Source organism: Pungitius pungitius, chromosome 6 (assembly GCF_949316345.1).
Source record: "Pungitius pungitius chromosome 6, fPunPun2.1, whole genome shotgun sequence".
NCBI lineage: Eukaryota > Metazoa > Chordata > Actinopteri > Perciformes > Gasterosteidae > Pungitius > Pungitius pungitius.
The window spans coordinates 10,318,015-10,340,322 of record NC_084905.1 but is presented as its reverse complement, the minus strand read 5'-3'; the positions used below and the strand labels follow the sequence as shown (position 1 = coordinate 10,340,322).

Sequence of the window (22,308 nt, the reverse complement as noted above, 5' to 3'; positions counted from 1 at the left end):
ATGTGGATGTACGCACAACAGATAGATCCCCCGTAACAACATCCATGCATTCCAATGTGTGCTACAGTCATTAGCAACATAGAGCCATGGATGCGGTAAACGACAGGCCAAGCTTTACATTGTTGTTCTTAACTGAATGCAGGAAAACATGAATTAACATCATTCAAGACTACCCATAACGAAGAGATCCTTGTATACAATAAAGTCCAATGTTATTCACACTGCGTCCCCAGTATTATGTCCACTCGCAGCTCACGGTTCTGCCCGTTCTGTTAAAAAAAAGGAGCCACAAACCGGTGTCCCCGTTGCTGTGGGTGGACAAGGTGGCGTCACTTGTGGCACTTGTGGCCAATACTCACAAATGTCTGTTAGTGGCGTGGGAGAGAGAGGGGGGAGAAAGCCGTTGATCTCCGGGCACATCACTGGCTGTAGAGGCGAGGCGGCTGGCTGCCGTTTGCGTTCGCGGTGAAGCCTTCGGCGTTGGTGACGAGCTAATGACGTTTCTAAAGTTAGCTTCACACTGAGCTGAGCTGTGATTACGCAATACAAAATGGCGGAGAGTGCGATCTTTGGGGAATTTATTTTGCAGCATTATTCAATAAACACAATGTAAGTCACATCAGGAGTCTAATTAATTAAGTAAGGGCGATGTACAAAGGGCAAAACATGAATAGCGGTTACTTTGAACAGAAATACATTACGTTGGAGCTGGCGAACTCTCGCGATAAAAGCATGATCTCACGAGAGACTACAAGCGCGTCTGCGGCTCCGCTATTTATATCTGTAGATGTAATTATATTGAACTGTCCGTGTTATCTGTCCAGGTTAGATATGTCAAACTCGCGACACGCTGCGGAACGGCTGTCCCGTCCAGACCGTACCGCCACTGGACTGCGTACTGCAAACTGCCCCGCCTCTGCCTTTCCTTCGTCAGTCAGCTGTTAGTTCCGTTCCTGCTGATCCTACACCGCAGCCGACAGTAAACTTAAATGAGTTTGACAAACGTCCTCTAAAGTGTACAAAGTCCATAACCTCAGCAAGGAGAGTAAACTGAATCATTTTGTTCGTTAGATCAGACGACACGCGTTTAAAAAGAGGAGGAAAAAAAAATGATTTCGTCGGGAATCGATCCCACGACCATAGCATCGGGGGGCCAACACCTTACTCACTGAGCTATTCTTTCAGATGGATTTGAGAATTCGAAAACTCAATGAAATAGGATTGGTCACTCTCCGCCAAAAATACAGGTAATATTCACACTAAAAAAATTATAACTGCCTTCCTGTTTGTTTTAGAGAAAATTCCTCAGAGACTTTTTTAAGTCTCCCTTTAATACATTTGGTAAAAAATCAGCGGACTTGTCGGTCAAACAGGGTGCGGGCGGGGCTTCGTCAAAATCTTCCAGGGGGCGCAATGGAGGCAATTTTTCACTTTTGATCCAAAACTGCACATCAGGTCTGTAAAGGTCATCACGTAGGATACTCACAGAGGTTTTCAAGAGTTTTGGAGTGTGCCGAGGCTCAGAAGATGTGCTTGAACTTTCATGCGAATATGGCGACGTCACAGCCACAAAGTTGGTCCAAAACTCCCAATTCTCACTGTGAGCCATCGTCACAGTCTTACGTCTTATATTCCCAGATTTGAAGTTGATCAGATTAAAGGGCTAGGAAATGGACATGTAAATGTAGAAACTTTGCATTGACCTAAGCCAATAGGTGGCGCTATACTTTTTCGAAAATCACTGCATGGCATTACTTAAAGGCCTACACAAGCATCATGAATATACATTTATAGCCAGAAATATCAATGTTCCTTGGAGTTATACCATTTTCCGTTCTGGAAAAAAATCTTCCAAAATTGTCCAAACTGCACGCACGCTCACGCCCAGGTAGTTTTATGAAAACTCTTGATTTTAATAACTTTTGACCCCAAGGGTGTCAGGAACCAGTTGGCAGATTTTGAAATGGATCGGATTTAAACTCTCGGAGGAGTTCGTTCGTTTGTAAATGCAAAAATTGAAGGAAATGGCCAAAAATACACAGTATCACCACAGCGCCCCCTAGTGTTCAAATATTCTGGGAAAATTTGGGGATGTTCTAGGACTCATTGTGAACATGTCCTCAAAATTTGGTGAAAATGACGGTTAGAAAAAAAAAAAGTTATAGGCCTTTGAACTTTTAGGACACAAACCTACAAACTTCATTGGTCCATAACTTTATTGAAAAATGAGATATCAACATTCTTTCAATAACTTTTGATCGCGTCAAGCCAACGATCATTTTGCCGAAGATTTCGTAAGAATCGGACCAAGCGTCTGGGAGGAGTTCGCAAAAACGTGTTTTTCACAAAATTCAAAATGGCGGCCATAAAACGGTAGGCGCATTTGCATACCATAATTTTTTTTGTGTACAGCACATCCAAGAGAACCTGTGTGAAAAGGTTCCAAGTCGATCGGTAAAAGTAAAAAAAAAAATTAACATTGCGGCCACTTTGGGGGGCGCTAGAGAGTTCTTTTTTCTCTCCTCTAATTGCGGGACCCCAATCATACGTCAATTTTGCGCACTTCTGATGCGCGTGCAAAAATTCAAGAGTTTTTGAACATGATAAAGTCCCCAAAAGTGCGTTCGAAGTGGCGAAATAATAATAATAATAATAATTCTTGCAATTTCAATAGGGCTTTCGCCCGACTTTCAGTCGGCTCAGGCCCTAAAAAGAAAAAGAAAAATTCTTGCAATTTCAATAGGGCTTTCGCCCGACTTGCAGTCGGCTCAGGCCCTAAAAATCTCTCTCTGTCTCCCTCTCTGTCTCCCTCTCTCTCTCTCATCAGTTTTTTTTACCGTCTGCTGGCTCTCTTCACGCACTCAGTGTCTGACGTTGACTAGTTGTGTTGAATAACAAAATATTAATATTACAAATTAAGCCACACCCACTTCCCCTCTCTCTCTCATGATCATCAGTGATAAGAATTAAGAAGGAATGCTGTTTTAACCGCAGAAAGGCTTAACCCGACAATTTACGGGGTAAATCCTTCCTACTTCCGGGTTAGGCCCCGCCCATTTTCGGGTTAGGCCCCGCTCAGTCCGAGTACGGATACGGATACAGATAATTCATATGGTTCAACAGATACAGATACAGATAATGCTGTACTCGCTCATCTCTACTGATTATCAGCCTCTTGATGTTTGAGTAACAAGACAAACGGTATGTCTGTGCGCATTAAAATATTTTAGTATAATAGTTTATTTTTTGTTACTATATCCAACCTCCTCCTCCTAAAATGATAAAGGTAATTATTTTATGACTGATTATATATATGGTGCTCAATATTATCATCATTTTAAATGAAAATGAGACAAAAGCTTGTTAATAGTAAAATATTTAAGTCAAAAACTAAATTAAAACGTATTAGCAAGACCAGTTGACGTGGTGACGTCATCAAGTCAGCTGCTGTTCCAATTGCGGAAATGACCGTTCTCCTGAACCTGCGAGTCAGGACTCCCGAGTCTGTCTCCCGAGTCTATTCTCGCGGGAACGCAAGTCCGTTCTCGCCGTCTCAGGTATTGAGAAAGGGCCATAGTCAGGTAACGTTAGCCTATTAGCCTAGTTTGCTTTGTACTTCAGGACGCTTTTTTTGCGGTGGTTATCAATTATGTTCAAACAATCTTATTGTGTAGTGAAAAAGTAGCCTAGCTACAAGTGACACTTTCACAACGTAATGAAATGATGAGTGGGAAACTGCTCTTGGTAAGGTTAACTTTGGAAAAACCCTTCGACTGAACGTGACGTGATTTAGGGAACGTTTAAGTGGTCGGGCCTTTGACAACTGATGGTAGTGAAAATGTTTGTAATCGGATAGCAGAATGGTCTCTTTTATAGAGATGGTAAAGTAAATTCTACTGTGCAGTTTGCACTTTATTATTATTATTTGTACTTATGTAGATTATTTACTGAAGAAATGTGCACATTATTACTTACACGGATATATACTTGAATACTTTCTGCGTTTACAATTTTCAGTTCTAAATCTGTGTTTTTAGTAATTGTGGTTATATTTGGTATTTATAATTTATTTTATTTAATAATTTAAATTATTTGGGGAATAAAGAGAACCTAACTAAGACATTCTGAATGGTTGTTATTCCTTTCGTGGTGGTGGTGGTTGGTTGGTTGGTTGGTTGGGGGGGGCACCACCAAGCATTTGTGCTTAGGGCACCCAAATGGCTAGCGCCGGCCCTGAAGCCACAGAGAAAGCTAACGACAGGGCCTGAAAATCTGATTGTGGGTGATTTTTCTGTAAAAGATATGAAAAGTAGTAAAGACACCAAAGTACTCTGCTTTCTGAAGGAAATTGTGTCTGCACACCCAACTGTGAAAAATATCATTCTTCACATTGGTTCTAATGACATTGAAAAACAACAATCATAAAAGTTGAAAGAGCACTTCGACAATCTCCTAGAAACAGTCAGCTCTGTGAATGCTGAGGTGTACGGCAGGACCACTGCAGGGACAACCACCATCAGGTCGAACCACCATCCACAGAGGCTTCTGTGGGGAGGGAGAGCAGGAAGATGTTGGTTTATGATGACAGTAATATGAATCATATATAAAGTAATGATGATGGCAGCAGCAGGTGTCAGGAGAGCCATGCCAGGAGTCAGAACCGGGGTCCGCACGAAACAATGATCCACGGAGACCTGCTAGGCGAGAAAGCACAAAAAACTCCCAGAAAGAAGCTGAATTAGTGATGTACATTAATAAAACATGAATGATTGTGGAAGGAGAGAGTGAGAGTGTGAGCGTAAGAGAGGGGCTCGGTGTGTCCTAAGAAGTCCCCCGGCAGTCTAAGCCTAGAGCAGCTTAACTAAGAGCTGGTCCAGGCTAACCTGAGCCAGCCCTAACTATAAGCAATATCAAAGAGGAGCATTTTAAGCTTTATCTTAAATGAACTGACCGAGTCTGCCCCCCGAACTGAAAGTGGAAGCTGGTTCCACAAAAGAGAAGCTTGATAACTAAAGGCTCTGGCCCCCATCCTACTTTTTAAAACTCTAGGAACCACAAGTAGCCCAGCATCTACGGAGCGCCTTGTAGGAAAATACGGTGTAACAAGCTCTTTAAGATAAGACGGTGCCTCACCAGCAAGTGCCTTGTAGGTGAGGAGAAGTACCTTAAATTCTATTCTTGATTTAACAGGAAGCCAGTGCAGAGAAGTTAATACAGGAGTTATATGATCCCATTTCTTAGTTCTTGTTAATACACATGCTGCAGCATTCTGAATCAGCTGGAGAGGTTTAAGCGATTTACAAGAGCAGCCTTTTAACAAAGAATTACAGTAATCCAGTCTAGAAGTAACAAATGCATGAACTAGTTTTTCTGCATTACTTTGAGACAGGAAGTTTCTGATTTTCGATATATTACTGTAGTAGAAGTGCGGGACCCCGAGGGAGTTACACGCGGACACCAGGCAGCTCAGTTCGATATTTCTTTATTTCTTTTTGTGTTGCACGCCGTCACTCGCTCCACGCGCGCTCGCTCCTGCGTGCCGGGCTCTGTTCGCCCTCTCCAGACCTGCTCACTGTTTTAAGCACAGGGGAGACAAATCAGTCCAATGCTTTCCAGCTGCGCTTATTACCTGCCGGCATCGTTCCCTGAACCCCTCCTCCCAGCTCCCCCCCCCCCTCTGGAGCTGAGCTAATCACACCCCACCACCACATACCCCCACCGCCCGACTTAGGCCGGGGAGCCATCCGGCCGAACCAACTCCCCCCTCCTCCTCCGGAGGGCGGGAGAGGAAGTCGGCCACGACCATCTGCGTCCCGGGCCTATGGATCACCTTGAAGTTAAAAGGCTGTAAAGCTAGATACCACCGAGTGATCCGGGCGTTGGTATCCTTTATGCGGTGGAGCCACTGCAGCGGAGCGTGATCCGAGCAGAGGGTGAATGAGCGTCCCAGGAGGTAGTACCGCAGGGAGTCGACCGCCCACCGGATGGCCAGGCACTCTTTTTCCACGGTGCTGTACCTGGCCTCTCTTTCCGATAGCTTCCGGCTGATGTAGAGGACTGGACGGTCCACCCCCTGCACCCGCTGGGACAAAACGGCCCCCAGCCCTCTGCTCGACGCATCAGTCTGCAAGATAAAGGGGAGAGAAAAGTCAGGTGTATGGAGAAGTGGTTCCCCGCAGAGAGCCTGTTTCACCCCCTCAACCGCCCACTGGCACCGCTCGGTCCACTGGACCGGATCTGGGGCACCTTTCCGGGTCAGGTCAGTTAAGGGGCTGGTCAGCTCCGCAAAGCCCGAGATGAACCTCCTGTAGTACCCGGCCAGCCCCAGAAACTGCCTCACCTCTTTTTTTGTCTTGGGACGCGGGCAGGCCGCAATAGCCGCGGTCTTGTCTACCTGAGGGCGCACCTGCCCGCCCCCCAAGTGGTACCCCAGATACCGTACCTCCCTCCGCCCAACTGCGCACTTCCCCGGGTTGGCGGTGAGCCCGGCCTGCCTCAGGGATTCCAGCACCGCGCCCACCTGCCGCACATGCTCCGCCCAGGTGGTGCCGTGTATGATCACATCATCCAGGTAGGCGGCAGCATATGCAGCATGCGGGCGAAGCACCCGGTCCATGACCCAAACGGAGTGGAGAAAGCCGTCTTTTCCTTGGACTCTGGTGATAAGGGAATCTGCCAGTAGCCCTTGGTTAAATCCAGTGTCGTAAAAAAACGTGCGGTGCCCAATCGGTCCAGGAGTTCGTCGACCCGGGGCATCGGGTAGGCATCGAAACGTGACACGTCATTCACCCTGCGATAGTTCACACAGAACCGCACAGACCCATCCTTCTTAGCGACCAGGACGATGGGGCTGCACCAGGCGCTGTTGGACTCCTCTATTACCCCCATCTCCAGCATCGCCGCTAATTCTCGCTGAACAACTTTTCTCTTGTGTTCAGGTAACCTGTAGGGCCGTGTTCGCACGGTCACGCCCGGGGACGTCTCAATGTGGTGCACTATGAGGTCCGTGCGACCTGGCAGGAGAGAGAACACATCATTAAACTGACTTTGCAACCGGGCTAAGTCTGTTTTCTGGGTCGCAGAGAGATGGGCATCGAAGTGGAGCCGGGTCGGATCGGTGGGCTTAGGAACCTCGGGCCCCAGCTCCTCTCTCTCAGCTACTGCGGACACCAGCGAAACAGACTCCGCCTCCCTCCATTGTTTGAGGAGGTTGAGGTGGTAGATCTGCGTAGCTCCGCCCCTGTCAGATCGCACCACCTCATAGTCGACGTCCCCCACCCGCCGTGTGACCTCGAAGGGCCCTTGCCACCTGGCGAGGAGTTTTGAGCTGGAGGAAGAAAGCAATACAATAACTTTTTCTCCCGGTGTAAATTGTCTCAGCTTTGCTCCTCTGTTGTACAGCCGTTGTTGACGCTCCTGGGCCTCGAGCAAATTCTCACGTGACAACTCACCCAGTGTGTGGAGTTTGGCTCGCAGGTCCAGGACATATTGAATCTCGTTCTTACCGGGGCTCGGACCCTCCTCCCAGTGTTCCTTAAGCAGGTCGAGCACCCCCCGTGGTTTCCTGCCAAACAGCAGCTCAAAGGGAGAAAATCCCGTGGAGGCCTGAGGCACCTCCCGTACTGCAAACAACAGAGGATCAATCCATTTATCCCAATGACGTTCATCGTCGTGAATGAACTTACGAATCATGGATTTTAAGGTTTTATTTAGCCGCTCCACCAGCCCGTCGGTCTGGGGGTGATAGACGCTGGTCCGAATAGACTTAACTCCCAGTAATTCGTAAGGTTCCCGCAGTGTACGTGACATGAACGAGGTGCCCTGGTCAGTCAGAATCTCTTTCGGGATTCCAACTCGGGAGATGACCTGAAACAGTGCCTGCGCAACGCTCCTCGCGGAGATGTTGCGCAATGGCACTGCCTCGGGATATCGTGTTGCGTAATCCACCAGAACTAGCACAAAGCGATATCCCCGTGCACTCCGGTGAAACGGCCCGATGAGGTCCATACCTAAGCGCTCGAACGGCACCTCCATTAACGGGAGTGGTCGCAGCGGCGCTCTCGGAATGGCCGGCTGGTTCACTAGCTGACACTGCGGGCAGGACGCGCACCATCGGCGCACATCCGCCCAAATGCCTGGCCAGTAAAATCGGGCCGTTATCCGGTCCATAGTTTTGTCACTACCCATGTGGCCCGCCATCGGGTTATAGTGAGCCGCCTGGAAAATTATTTCCCGACGGCTTTTCGGTATTACTAACTGAGTGTTCTCCTGCCCTGTACGAGTGTCACGACTCACTCTGTATAACCTGTCCCTGATCAATGAAAAGTGCGGGTATGATAATGCCGTGTCAGGGCGCACCATGTGACCATCAATACGTATCACCTGGTCGAAGGCAGAGCGTAGAGTATAATCACGAGACTGTTCCAGTGGAAAATCTTCCATGGAGCGTAATTCGGGAGCCCGCGGAGTCTCTGGGGGAGGCTCCGTCGGTTCCCCGTCCCTGTCTGCAGCGTCGGATAACCTCGCGTCACCACTGAGCACCGCACACATCCCACATGTCCCTGCTGCTCGTGACCGCACCCCCGCACACTGCCCCGCTAACTTATGAAACCCTGCCCAGTCCGTCCCCAAGATTAGGGGGTGGGGTAAGGCGGGAGCTAACCGCAACCTTTATCTTATGCTTTTTACCCCCAAACCTAATCTCTACCGGTACCACTGGGTAGTCGTGAACATCCGCATGCACACACTTAATACACACCCGCGATGCCTCCACCAATACCCCGGGTCGAACGAGCCTCTGGTGGATCATGGACTGCGTGCAGCCCGAATCCACCATCGCCTGGTATGTACCCCCCTGGATCCTTACCGGAACGCAGTACGTCGCTCCCGGACCGGGGGAGGGTGTTGGAGGTCCGGCAACCCTTACCGTCCGGCCCACCTCCATCAGGGGGCACTCCCGCCGGTAGTGCCCGGGCTGCACTCCTGCCCTGGCGGTTGAGGCGCTCTCGGCGGGTCGGGAAGAGTGCCGGGCCCGGTCGGTTCCGCACGGTCGCCCCCCCTGGTACGGGCTGGTGATCGCGGCGTTGGCACGCGGGGTCCTCCTTCGCGGCGCGGGGACTGGCTGCGGTGGCGTGGGCGGGCGTCCGCCGTCGCCCCGTCCGCCGGGGTGCACCGCCAGGTGGTCCTCCGCCAGGGTGACCGCGGCCTCCAACGTCGCCGGGCGGTGATATTGGACCCACGACGATGTCCGCGGCGGCAGCCCCTGCAGAAACTGCTCCACCACCACTTTCTCCACCACCGCCGGTGCTCCGACCGCGCCCCCCGGCTGCAGCCACTTGTTGGCCGCGTCCCGTAGCTGCTGGGCGAAGGCGAATGGACGGTCCTCCGGCCCCAGCCTCGCCTCCCGGAAACGCCTCCTGTGGTCCTCGGGGGAGAGCCCCAGCCGGTCCATGATGGCCTTCTTTACCCCGGCGTAGTCGTGCCTTGCCCCGGGTGGCAGCCCCAGGGCTGCCGTCTGCGCCTCCCCGGTCAGCAGTGGCAGCAGGCGGATCGCCCATTCGTCCGCCGGCCACCCGCACGCCCCCGCCATCGCCTCGAACATTTCCAGGTAGCACTGCACCTCGTCCGCCGGCGTCATCTTGTGCAGCACCACCCCCGCGTACGCCGGGGGACCCGTCGCCGGTGCTGCCGCGACTGGCCGGGCCACCAACTGCTCCAACACCCGGGTCTGCCGATCCGTCTGGGCTTGGAGCGCCCCCAGGAAGTGCTGGTTGGACTCGGCCTGCTCACGCTGCATTGCGGCGATCTCGCCCAGCATCCGCCCGAGCGTGACCGCCGGCTGCGCCATCCCCTCCCCGTTGTGATCGCCGGGTTCCATTCTTTAGTTGGGTGCCACTGTAGCAGAAGTGCGGGACCCCGAGGGAGTGACACGCGGACACCAGGCAGCTCAGTTTGATATTTCGTTATTTCTTTATTTCTTTTTGTGTTGCACGCCGTCACTCGCTCCACGCGCGCTCGCTCCTGCGTGCCGGGCTCTGTTCGCCCTCTCCAGACCTGCTCACTGTTTTAAGCACAGGGGAGACAAATCAGTCCAATGCTTTCCAGCTGCGCTTATTACCTGCCGGCACCATTCCCTGTACCCCTCCTCCCAGCTCCCCCCCCTCTGCAGCTGAGCTAATCACACCCCACCACCACAATTAGATAGATGAAAAAAGGCAGTCGTTGAAGTCTTCTTTATATGAGAGTTGAAGGACATATCCTGGTTGAAGAGAACTCCAAGATTTCTGACGGTGCTGTTGGATACCAGAGCAATTCCATCCACAGAGACTGTATCACGTGACAGCTGACTTTGAAGGCGCTCTGGGCCTATCATGATAACTTCCGTTTTTTCTGAGTTTAACATCAGGAAGTGGCAGGTCATCCAAGTTGTGATGTCTCCAAGACAATCCTGAAGTCTAACAAGCTGGTTGGTGTCTTCTGGCTTGATCGATAGATACGGTTGAGTATCGTCTGCATAACAATGGATGTATTATTGATGTATGTAGATCTGGAAAAAGAGGTGGAGGGATTGCTGCTATATTTAAAAATATATTTCAGGAGAAACAGATGTCACTTAGTGATTTTCCATCATTCGAATACCTTTGTGCTGTATTGTGTTAGGAGTTAGGAATTTAAGAAGTATGTTACGTGTATCAATGTTTAGTGTAGAATTGTAGTTTGTGTGATGTTAGATAGTATATATTACATTTGTATGTTAAATGAAGTGAATGTATTATAGTCAATAACAATTTATAGTCATGTAAATCATATAAATACTGTATACATTAACATCCTGTCATGATGTAATGTTAAAACCTGGGGACGGAGGCTAATTGCCGTCCGTTATGGATTTCTCCCATCTTTCCCCAAAAGAGGGTTTTTGTTGGGAGTTTTTTCTCCTGTCAGGTATTAGTTAAGCAATTGGATGCAAGACAGCCGAATGAGGCAATGTGTTGCACCAGATAAACTGTGATAAACCAATAAGTACTGTGATCTTATATGTTGTGTTGTAATCGAAGTGTACTAGTTATAAGATGAAGACAAACTATGTAAATTATGTTATATTCACTCTTTGAGGCATAAAGCCAAAATGTTTTTACATAAGAATGCATTGGAATGTGAGGGAGAGATAAGACAGAGATTTCAGGTTACTGCAGCAGATTCACACCTTGATGTGAAAAGGCTGAACCAGGAGGAGATACATTGAAGGAGCCAATGACATTCAAATACACCCAGAAGACAACCCCCCCAGGAGCTTTCGAATTGACAAACCGGGAGGAGAACAGTTAGATTTTTTCTGCAGCCGCTTTGATAAGTCACCTTTGACTTGGTCGGAGAATTCTCAATTTCGCGAAATATATCACTATTTACATTGTATTTCACTTTGTAATCCCAGAGTTCTGCTGTTAATTATTTACAGGCCACCTAAATATTCTGCACATTTTTTCGATGATTTTACTGAATTATTGTCTACTGACTTTGACTGTCTAGTTATAACTGGTGACTTTAATTTTCATACTGACGATTTGAATGACAAGGGTGCAAAAGAACTTTTGATTTTTTTAGACACATTTGAACTGTCTCAACTTGTGAAAGAGGCTACTCATTGTAAGGGACACACCCTGGACCTGATTATCACAAAAGGTCTCATTGTTTCGGATGTTTTTGTGACTGATCCTTCATTGTCTGACCACTTCTGTGTTTTCTTTCATATTTCTTTCATTCTTGACACACAAACAAAATCAAATACTGTCAAAAAACGGTACATCAATGAACATATTAACGTATTCTTTAAAAATGCCATCTCCTCGTTACCACCTTTAGTCCCATGTCATGCTGATGATCTTGTAAACAACTTTAATTCCAAAATTTTGAATGTTATAGATGACATTACACCTGTTACGGTTAAAACCAGTTTGATTAAGCAAAAGGCACCCTGGAGAAAAGCTGCTGTTGTAACAGCCCAGAGAAGAGAGTGCAGGAAGGCTGAACGAATCTGGCCAAATACAAAACTTCATATTCACCATGACATCTATAAAGAGCGCCTCCAGGCCTACAATTTAGACTTAAAAAGTGCTAGAGAAACATTCGTCTACAACATCATTAACAACTACACTAATAAGGCAAAAACCCTATTTGAAACTGTTGACAGACTGACCAACCCCCCAACACAAATACCACCTGAAATCCATTCCACGCAGAAATGCAATGAGTTTGCGTTCTTTTATACTGATAAAATTCAAAACTGCAGTTATTAAACCTCTCCTAAAAAAGCAGAGCCTAGATGCATCTATTATCAACAACTACAGACCAATTTCAAATCTACCTTTCATAAGTAAAATAATTGATAAAGTTGTCCTACAACAACTTAATCACTTCCTGGCTTCAACTGGCTGCCACAACAACTTCCAGTCAGGATTTCGGGGACATCTAGCACCGAGACGGCCTTAATTAAAGTTGTAAATGACATCCGTCTGAACACAGACTCTGGCAAAGCTTCAATTTTAATGCTATTAGACCTCAGTGCTGCATTTGATACTGTCGACCACTCAATACTTTTGGACAGGTTGGGGGTCTCAGGCACAGTCTTATCTCTCCCGTTGTCCTCCCATCCTCCAGCAGTCGCACGCACGTACGTACGTACGCGCTTACGTCACGCGTTCAGCCATCATACAACCCCGCCCTCCGGTAGTCGCACGTACGTACGCGCTTACGTCACGCGTTCAGCCATCATACAACCCCGCCCTCCGGTAGTCGCACGTACGTACGCGCTTACGTCACGCGTTCAGCCATCACACACCCCCGCCCTCCGGCAGTCGCACGTATGAACGTACGCACGCACGTACGTACGCGCTTACGTCACGCGTTCAGCCATCATACAACCCCGCCCTCCGGCAGTCGCACGTACGTACGCGCTTACGTCACGCGTTCAGCCATCACACACCCCCGCCCTCCGGCAGTCGCACGTATGAACGTACGCACGCACGTACGTACGCGCTTACGTCACGCGTTCAGCCATCACACACCCCCGCCCTCCGGTAGTCGCACGTACGTACGCGCTTACGTCACGCGTTCAGCCATCATACAACCCCGCCCTCCGGTAGTCGCACGTACGTACGCGCTTACGTCACGCGTTCAGCCATCACACACCCCCGCCCTCCGGCAGTCGCACGTATGAACGTACGCACGCACGTACGTACGCGCTTACGTCACGCGTTCAGCCATCATACAACCCCGCCCTCCGGCAGTCGCACGTACGTACGCGCTTACGTCACGCGTTCAGCCATCACACACCCCCGCCCTCCGGCAGTCGCACGTATGAACGTACGCACGCACGTACGTACGCGCTTACGTCACGCGTTCAGCCATCACACACCCCCGCCCTCCGGCAGTCGCACGTATGAACGTACGCACGCACGTACGTACGCGCTTACGTCACGCGTTCAGCCATCACACACCCCCGCCCTCCGGCAGTCGCACGTACGAACGTACGCGCTTACGTCACGCGTTCAGCCTTCACCTCTCTGTGCAAGACTATTATGGCCCTTTCGCAATACCTGAGACGGCGAGAACGGACTTGCGTTCCCGCGAGAATACACTCGGGAGGTTCGGGGCGGGGGGGGGGGGGACGGTCATTTCCGCCATTGGAACAGCAGCTGACTTGATGACGTCACCACGTCAGCTGGTCTTGCTAATACGCTTTAATTTAGTTTTTGATTTAAATATTTTACTATTAACAAGCTTTTGTCTCATTTTTTGTCTCAGAAATTGTATATATAAGCCGTCGTAAAATAGATAGCTTTATCAAGGAGGTTGTAACAAAAAATAAACTATTATACTAAAATATTTTAATGCACACACACACACACACACACACACACACACACACACCTACCGTTTGTCTTGTTACTCATCAAGAGGCTGATAATCAGCGTAGTGGTCCTCGTGCAGCAAGCCGCTGACCGCACATCAAAGATCTTACAGAGTACAATAATCCATATGTGGATTTTTTTATTCATTATTTTTACAAGTCAGAGCTTCAGATTTTCTTTGAAGCTCTTCCGCCAGTTTAGACTCTCGAGCGCGGTGCTCACCTCGTGTCCTTTAATTAAAACATTGTTAGTTTTAATGCACAACGATGGACAATAAACAAGCTGCGCTCTGCGCATACAGACAATACGTATGTACAAAAGTTACATGTAAACATGAAGTTATGAATCTAAACAAACAGACGGTGAACAACCTCCGTCTCTGACACCACGTTAGAAAACGTACCAAGACTCGTCGTGGTACAGCTCGACGAGTCTCACGTATAAACCGCTACGGAGACGCGAAAACGACCGGCGGAGCATTTCACAGCAGACTCGACGAAAACAGGCCGCTCTCCGCGGGCTGCGAGATGATCAGCTGACCTCCCGGCGCTGGAGGGTGTCCGTTATGACGGTCCGTTATGTCCGCTACACGTCCACGGGGCAGATTGTTACGTTAAAGGCTGTTGACAAACGTTTGCTTTAACAACTAACTTTAGTCATAAAATTACATAACGTTACTTAAATAAAGTAGTATTTATAAAACTCGGACTGTGTGTTTATTTTCCTCCGTCGGTCGTTGTCGCCTGCCGCTTAGGTTGAAATGCATTCTGGGATATTTGGCTCTCACAACAACAGGCGAGCCTGCTCCGATGCATTGTGGGTACAATGGAGGGGGCGCGAGTCGCGTATTATGACCGCGTTCGTGTCGACGAGGAAGACTCATTTAGAATTTCACGTTAAACGGTGCAACTTTTACTATAGTAAGCAAACTATATATATATATGTATGTATGTATGTATCCGTCAAGTATTTGTGTAAATGTGAATAAAGACAATGCAGATTGGTGTGTACATCCATTGTGTTTTTATTACGTCAAGCATTCAGCCTTCACCCCCGCCCTCCGTTAGTAGTAGCAGTCGCCGACCTCGGCCTCGGCGTGCCGCGTGCTCATGAGCACCACGTTGCGGTTTTTCTTGGGCACGTAGGACACCAGGGCCGTGGTGGGCGTGAACGCAAACATCGAAGAGAACACCGCCCTGTCCCTCGTCGCCAGCAGAGCGGGCGGAAGCTCGGGCTTGTTCTTTCGAACCGTGCCGACCACGGTGATCCCCCTGGCCAGGAGCCGGCGCGCCAGCTCGTAGGACGTGAAGTAATTGTCGCACGTCACGTTGCGACCCGCCAGGCCCTCCGTGACGTCGAGCACGACCCTCATCCCCAGGTTCCTCTCGGGGCCGCCGCCGCCCGTCGTCGGCTTGCCGGTGTACACTTGCATCTTCCACGCGTAGCTGGATCTGGCGTCGCACGCCACCCACGTCTTGATTCCGTATTTCGCCGGCTTGCTGGGCATGTACTGCCTGAAGGGACACCGCCCTTGGCGGCGGGGGGTTACGAGGAGAGAGAGAGAGAGAGAGAGAGACAAGACAGAGAGCGTCGTCATCATCATCATCATCATCGGCATTGTCTTTTCGCGAATCTTTACAAGAAAATAAAAAAAAGCCCCTCCGCCGCAGCCGCAGCCGCCGCTTACCTCTGAACGGAACCAGCTGCTCGTCCACGGTCACCTCGGGCCCCGGGTTGTAGAGGAGCGGCAGTCGGAGCACCCACGCGTCCCACACGTCTCGCACGGCCGCCAGTTTGTCGCTCGCTCGTCGCTCGCGCCTCGTCTCGCGGTCGTCGAATCGCAACAGTGTCGAGTACGCGTGAAAGTCCTTCAGCGGCATCGTGGCGCGGAAAATGGCCCTTCCGCTCTCCGCGTCCCACAGACTGGAGGCGGCCTCCCCTCTGGACCTGTACACGCCCGCCAGGATCAGGAGGCCCACGTAGGCGCGCAGGTCGACCCGGTCCATGCCTTTCCAGTCGTCCCCGTATCTTCTGCGACCTTCGAGGTTGGTCATCTCCAGGACAATGTCTTCTATCGCGGGCGTCACAAACAGCCGGAACGTCGAGGCGATGTCGGTGGCGCGGGACGCCGCTTCCTCCGTGGGCCCGGGGGTCGGCGGACCCGGCCGACTCTGCTCGTCGGTCGCGCCCCGTCTGCCGTGCGCCGTCGAGGACCACGTCAGTTCGCCGTTTTTGGACGGAAAGGTGCAGGTCTCGGGTCTTTCGCCCATGGCGCGGTCTTCTTCTTCTTCTTCTTCTCCTCCTTCTTCTTCTCCTTCTTCTTCTTCTTCTCCTTCCTCCTCCTCCTCCTCCTCCTCCTCCTCCAAAGACAAAGCTTCGTTCTCCGGGTTGTATTCTTCGCCGCCGTCGTCGTCGTCGTCGTCGTCGTCTTCTTCTTCCCCTCGTAGCTCTCGTTCTTTGTTGTCAGCCGCGGTCGAAGCCTCTCCCTCTCCCATGTCAGAGTAGTGGTAGACCTTTCGCGGCTCCACCGGATCTGCGAAAAGACGTTCGAGGAGCTCGAGCGCGGTCGGCGTCGCGGCAGTCATGACTTCGGGCCCTTTCGGGGAGACGAGTGTTTCGCGCGTCGCCTCGCCCGACTTTATCACGCGACGTTAGTATCGCCTCTCTCGCCGACCCGTTCTGTCTCTTCTGTCTGTCTCTTCTGTCACCTACACGCACGCACGCACACACGCACGCACACACACACACACAAACACACACACAAATCCAGCACCTCGGACAGATCTGCGAGCGCGCGAGGAGAGAGAGAGAGAGAAATTCCAGCACCTCGGACAGAGGCCCCCGAGTCCCCCACCCCCTGAAGCTCTATCTGCGAGCGCGCGAGGAGAGAGAGAGAGAGAAATTCCAGCACCTCGGACAGAGGCCCCCGAGTCCCCCACCCCCTGAAGCTCTATCTGCGAGCGCGCGAGGAGAGAGAGAGAGAGAGAGAAATTCCAGCACCTCGGACAGAGGCCCCCGAGTCCCCCACCCCCTGAAGCTCTATCTGCGAGCGCGCGAGGAGAGAGAGAGAGAGAGAGAAATTCCAGCACCTCGGACAGAGGCCCCCGCGTCCCACACCCCCTGAAGCTCTATCTGCGAGCGCGCGAGGAGAGAGAGAGATAGAGAGACATGTATACTTTCATGATTCTTACCAAGAACTTTGCACAAACTCCTCCTTGGTCACCCGCCAGCGCAGCCAGCGCAGGCAAACGCGCGGACAGAGAGTCAGGGGGAGGGGGGGGGGGGGGGGGGGGGGTGGGGGGTGGCGTCTGTCCGAGGTGCTGGAATTTCTCTCTCGCTCTCTCTCTCTCGCTCTCTCTCTCTCTCTCTCTCTGCCCCGGTCGGCCGATGTCTCTAGCGCGCCACCGTCGCGTTCATGTCCTCGTACACGTCGTCGAGGGGGAACCGCTGCAGCTTCTTCCTCTCCTGCCGCTGCCGCCACCGCCGCAGCGCTTCCTTCGACATCCTGCACGCCTGTGTCGGAAACGAACGCGTTAGTCATTGCGGCGTCGCGAGGCTTTTTTTTTTGGTCGGGCGCCTACCTTCAGGAGCGTCCACGCGAAGCACCACGCGATGACGACGACGACCAGGACAACAAAGGCGCAGGTCGCCAGTGTCGTAGGGGGGGTGTCATCCCATAGCTCGTCTCGACACCTCTCGCCTGTCGCGGACACGAGAGAGAGAGAGAGAGAGAGAGAGAGAGAGAGAGCGGGTCATTCGCTCGGCCTCGACGCGATGTCCTGTTTCGCGCGCGTGCAATATTTTTGCTCACCCGGCGACGACGGCTGCGGCACGACCAGGAACACCGACCCCGTGCCCGGCAACTCCACGGGTCGCCGTTGGCGATCGTATTTCAAATACACACACTCGTACCGCCCCGCGTCGGCGGGAGTCACGGGGTCGATGACGACGTCCACGTCCGGAAACGTTTCGCTGCACCGAAGTCTGCCTCGGTATTCGGGGGCGACGGTGCCGCCGCCCGGCTGGTCGTCTTTGAACAGGACCCTTACGTCGCCGCGGCCGCCGGCGCCGCGACCCGTCATCAGACTCAGGTACTCGGGCTTCGGATGGGAAGATCGGCACCGGACGGTCACGGCTTCTCCGGGCTCCCTCCACACCGCTTCGTCGGGCCCTGCGACGATTTAAAAAAAAAAACCACGCCCCAAATCATTTCGCCTCGCCTCGCCCGCACACACACACACACACACACACACACACACAGAAACAAGCACGCGACGCTCACCGGGACCGCGCGGGGCCGCCGCGCAGGAGAGGCACAGGGTCGCCGCCGCGAGGCTCAGGTAGAAAGTCGACATGTCGGCAGAGCGCTTCCCGGCGTCGAGGCGATCCGTGAGTAGCACGCGACCGTTTCCGCGTGCGCATTCGTTAGTATGTCACCGACATCGATGTCATCGGCCACACGAACCCCGACCGAGGGTACGCGAACCGAGGTGGCCACCGCGAATTAAATTGTCACAAGCGGCCCCTCAAATCTTGTGCCATACGCTACACGACAAGGCAACGACACGTGGAGATTGGTTTTAACCTTTTATTTTATTTCACACACATACGCACGCACACGGACTCCAAAGTCGCAGCGACGGGGACGGGTGCTCGTTTACGTGGAAAACACGTGTCGCACGAGGGTCCGGGTGGTCACGCGAAAGCGACGGTGAGAAGTGGCCGCCCGCTCGCTCCCTCGCTTCGTCTTCAGGGCACGACGGTCGGCCGCATGTCCTCGTAAACGGCGTCGTCGGGCCGCCGGGCGCGCTCGGCCATTCGGCACATCCGGGTCTGCGGACGCACGCACGCGCACACACACACACACACAGGAACGGTTGTTGTTGTGAGGGATTGAGAAAAGCTTGCACGCGCACACACACACACACCACTCGGACTACGCGGCTACCTCGTGGATGATCCACGCGAGGAGCCCTATGACGACGGCGGTTCCCAGAAGCAGCGCGCCGACGCAGGTCACGTTCGCCACCAGGGCCGCCAAGCCGTCGCCCCAGCTCGCCGTACCTGTCGTCGTCGTCGTCGGGAACAGCAAATGAAATACAAATAAAATGCGTTTAGCCCGCGGCGCGTTTAGCTAGCCTGCGTTACACCCCCCGCAGCCCTTTTGGGAAACTTGCGTGAATGTTGAGAAGGAGGAGGGCCAGCCGCCACCACCAGGAGCACCGACCCGGTTCCCCGCTGGTCCAAGGACAGGTCGAACCCAGGCTCGCGCCCCGAGTAAAAGCACCAGTACTGGCCCGTGTCTTCGGCGATCAGGTTCTCGATGACGGCCTCCGAGTCCGGGAACGTCCCGCTGAACCGAAGTCTTCCGCCGACGACGGCGTCGACCATGACGTTTCTCGGCGAGGCGCCCCGGGCCGCGAGCGTGAAGGTCTCGTCGCCGACGCTCTTGACCAGCCTCAGGGACCTCGGGCTCGCTCCGACAACAGCTCGGCACCGGATGGACACAGTTCCTCCGAGGTCTCTGCGCACCGCTCTGCCGCGCCCCGCGTAGGAAACCGCCGAAAAGGGCACGCGCGGGTCACTCTGCGGGACTGCGACGGCGAGACACAAGGCGGTCGCTAGCTTCAGATAGAAAGCCATCGTCACCGGCTGGCGTCTGTGGGTCGGAGCCGCTACTTATATTCCCGCGGCGGCCTTTCCCCCCCCCCCCCCTTCTTCCTTTTCCTCCAACCGACCTCTGCAGAGGGTGTGTGTGTGTGTGTGTGTGTGTGGGGGGGGGTGCTGTACAGGAGGCGAGGGACCTCGGTGGACAGGTAGGCGGCGGCGGGGTTCGACACTCCGATCTGCATCTGCCAAGCCGCTTGTTCCTCCCTCGCTCTGAGAGAAAAGCACTCGGCGAGATCGCGACTCTTTGCAGTCGTCCTGGCTCCCAGATGGCGGAACGAGCTCTGCGACATGAGGCGTCGGGACTGCGGAGGGCCTCTACGTCTTCCGCGGGAAAAGTCGAGACGCACCTTTTTTAGACCTCGACTAAAACACTAACGGACCGTAGCACTGACAAATGGTAGCACTTGAATTGGACTCGTAATGGCACTTTTCTGTAACGTGTTTTCAAACTGCTTATTTGATGAAAAATGTACGCTCACTCTATGTGGAAATGCACTTACGTCGTACGTCGGCGCTTTGGACAAAAGCCTCAGCTAAATGACATGTAATGTAATGTAGAAAGGGGAGGATCGGGGCGGAAGAAAAACAGCTCCTCGAGGCCCCTCCTCGCGAACGAAGAGAAGGGAGAGGAGAAAGCTCACAGGCTAAATAAATGGCTCTCACAAAAATAAAAAGTGACAAGTGGAGCGGCGGATCGCGATTCCGGCAGGCAGGCAGGCACGCATGCACGCACGGAGGAGGAGGAGGAGGCCTCCGCTGAGTCCTCCGACTGCAGCTGCGGCTCCCGGAGGCCTTCACGCCGTGGACTACGTAGAGGGATTTCTGCACCGCATCACTAAAGGAGCCAAAGGAGCGCAGAGGTCTCTCTCTCTCTCTCTCTCTCTCTCTCTACTAGTACTTTTGTTTATTTGGGGTTGTGTTTATTATGTGCTTTGTGTTGAGCTGATTTGATGTTGTGAATTGTTTTCTTGGGATGTTGAAAAATAAAGTGTTTTTGAAAAACCAAAAGAATCCCTCTCTCTCGCTCTGTCTGTGTGTGTGTGTGTGTGTGTGTGTGTGTGTGTGTGTGGTTCGGCACCCCTTCGGCCCTTTTGATTGCGACATACAGCGAAAGGTCAACTCGAGAGGCCTTGCCGCGGTTGGATATTATACTTTGTGTGGATCTTTTGCGGACGTTGATCGCGTACCTGAAGCCTCTCTCGCACTCGGCGGCGATGCATGTTATCGTCTCTCTCTCTCTCTCTCTCTCTCTCTCTCTCTCTCTCTCTCTCTCTCTCTCTCTCTCTCTCTGTGTGTGTGTGCGTGTGAGGTTCGGAACACATTCACCCATTGCAATCGTGACATGTAGGAAAACGTCATCTCTCGCCGAAGCCCCCACCCCCGGTGGCGAAGCGAGCCGATTAGACCCGAGCGATGAGTTCTCGCGAGTTCTCGCGAGATGACGGCTCGCTACGAGCCGGGTCGTTCTGACCCGAATGACGTTGCCGAGGCGAGGGTCAGTGTGACCCGACGCCGTCGTCTGGGCCGAGGCGCTCGCCGGAGCGAGCCGATTAGACCCGAGCGATGAGTTCTCGCGATGAGTTCTCGCGAGATGACGGCTCGCTACGAGCCGGGTCAGAACGACCCGAATGACGTTGCCGAGGCGAGGGTCAGTGTGACCCGGCGCCGTCGTCTGGGGGGCCGAGGCGCTCGCCGGAGCGAGCCGATTGGACCCGAGCGATGAGTTCTCGCGAGATGACGGCTCGCTACGAGCCGGGTCGTTCTGACCCGAATGACGTTGCCGAGGCAAGGGTCAGTGTGACCCGACGCTGTCGTCTGGGGGGGCCGAGGCGCTCGCCGGAGCGAGCCAATTAGACCCAAGCGATGAGTTCTCGCGAGTTCTCGCCGGGTCGTTCTGACCCGAATGACCCCCGCTGGAGACGGTCCCGGCCCTTCTGATGGTGACGCGTAGCTAGCCGTCATCTCGCGAGACCTCGTCGGGTCGTTTTGACCCGAACAGCGCAGGCCTCTCTTGTGTGAATGTTGCCGAGGGTCAGAGAGACCCGAGGACAACGTGAGGGTTAAGCTGGTTCAGGTCACATCTAGAAGACAGGAACAATTTTGTTTCCATTGGAGACTTCGTATGAGAACCAACCGACGTAACATGTGGAGTCCCCCAAGGTCCGATCTTAAGGCCGACTTTATTCAACATCTACATGCTCCCACTAGGACAAATCATGCAAAATAATAAAATTGACCACCATTGCTACGCTGATGACACCCAAATCTATGTAGCGCTATCACCAAACGACTATCGCCCCATAGATTTTCTGTGCCAGTGCATTGATCAAATCAAAGACTAGATGTGTCAAAATTTCCTACAACTAAATGAAGACAAAACTGAGATATTTGTATTTGGTGCTAAAAAAGTAAGGTTCAAAGTAACCCAACACCTTCACTCTATGTTCCTGAAAACATCAGATAAAGCCAGAAATCTGGGGGTAATTATGGATTAAGATTTACACTTAGAGAGTCACATCAAATCAGTAACAAGCTACTATCACCTCAAAAATGTAGCACGACTTAGAGGGCTCATGTCGGCTCAAGCCTTAGAAACACTTGTACATGCCTTTATAACTAGTAGGCTACACTATTGTTGGTCTCCTTGCAGATCTTCCGAAAAAAACTGTCAGGCAGCTCCAACTTGTTCAGAACGCTGCTGCTAGAGTGCTAACAAAGACCAAAAAAT

General features: G+C 52.2%; 2 protein-coding genes across 2 annotated transcripts; both read right to left on the bottom strand.

Annotated features, from left to right (window-relative positions):
- Positions 1–14,973: 14,973 nt before the first annotated feature.
- LOC134131240 (piggyBac transposable element-derived protein 4-like) lies at positions 14,974–16,706 on the bottom strand. The gene is made up of 2 exons (XM_062562986.1): positions 15,598–16,706; positions 14,974–15,440 (listed from the first exon to the last, which is right to left on the bottom strand). The coding sequence occupies exons 1-2, from the start codon at positions 16,493–16,495 to the stop codon at positions 14,974–14,976; spliced, it is 1,365 nt and encodes a 454-aa protein (XP_062418970.1). The 5' UTR covers positions 16,496–16,706.
- Positions 16,707–17,260: 554 nt separating this feature from the next.
- On the bottom strand, positions 17,261–18,680 carry LOC119196956 (uncharacterized). Its single transcript, XM_062563080.1, has 4 exons — positions 18,193–18,680; positions 17,722–18,081; positions 17,492–17,610; positions 17,261–17,423 (listed from the first exon to the last, which is right to left on the bottom strand). The coding sequence occupies exons 1-4, from the start codon at positions 18,263–18,265 to the stop codon at positions 17,304–17,306; spliced, it is 672 nt and encodes a 223-aa protein (XP_062419064.1). The 5' UTR covers positions 18,266–18,680; the 3' UTR covers positions 17,261–17,303.
- Between the last annotated feature and the right edge of the window lie 3,628 nt (positions 18,681–22,308).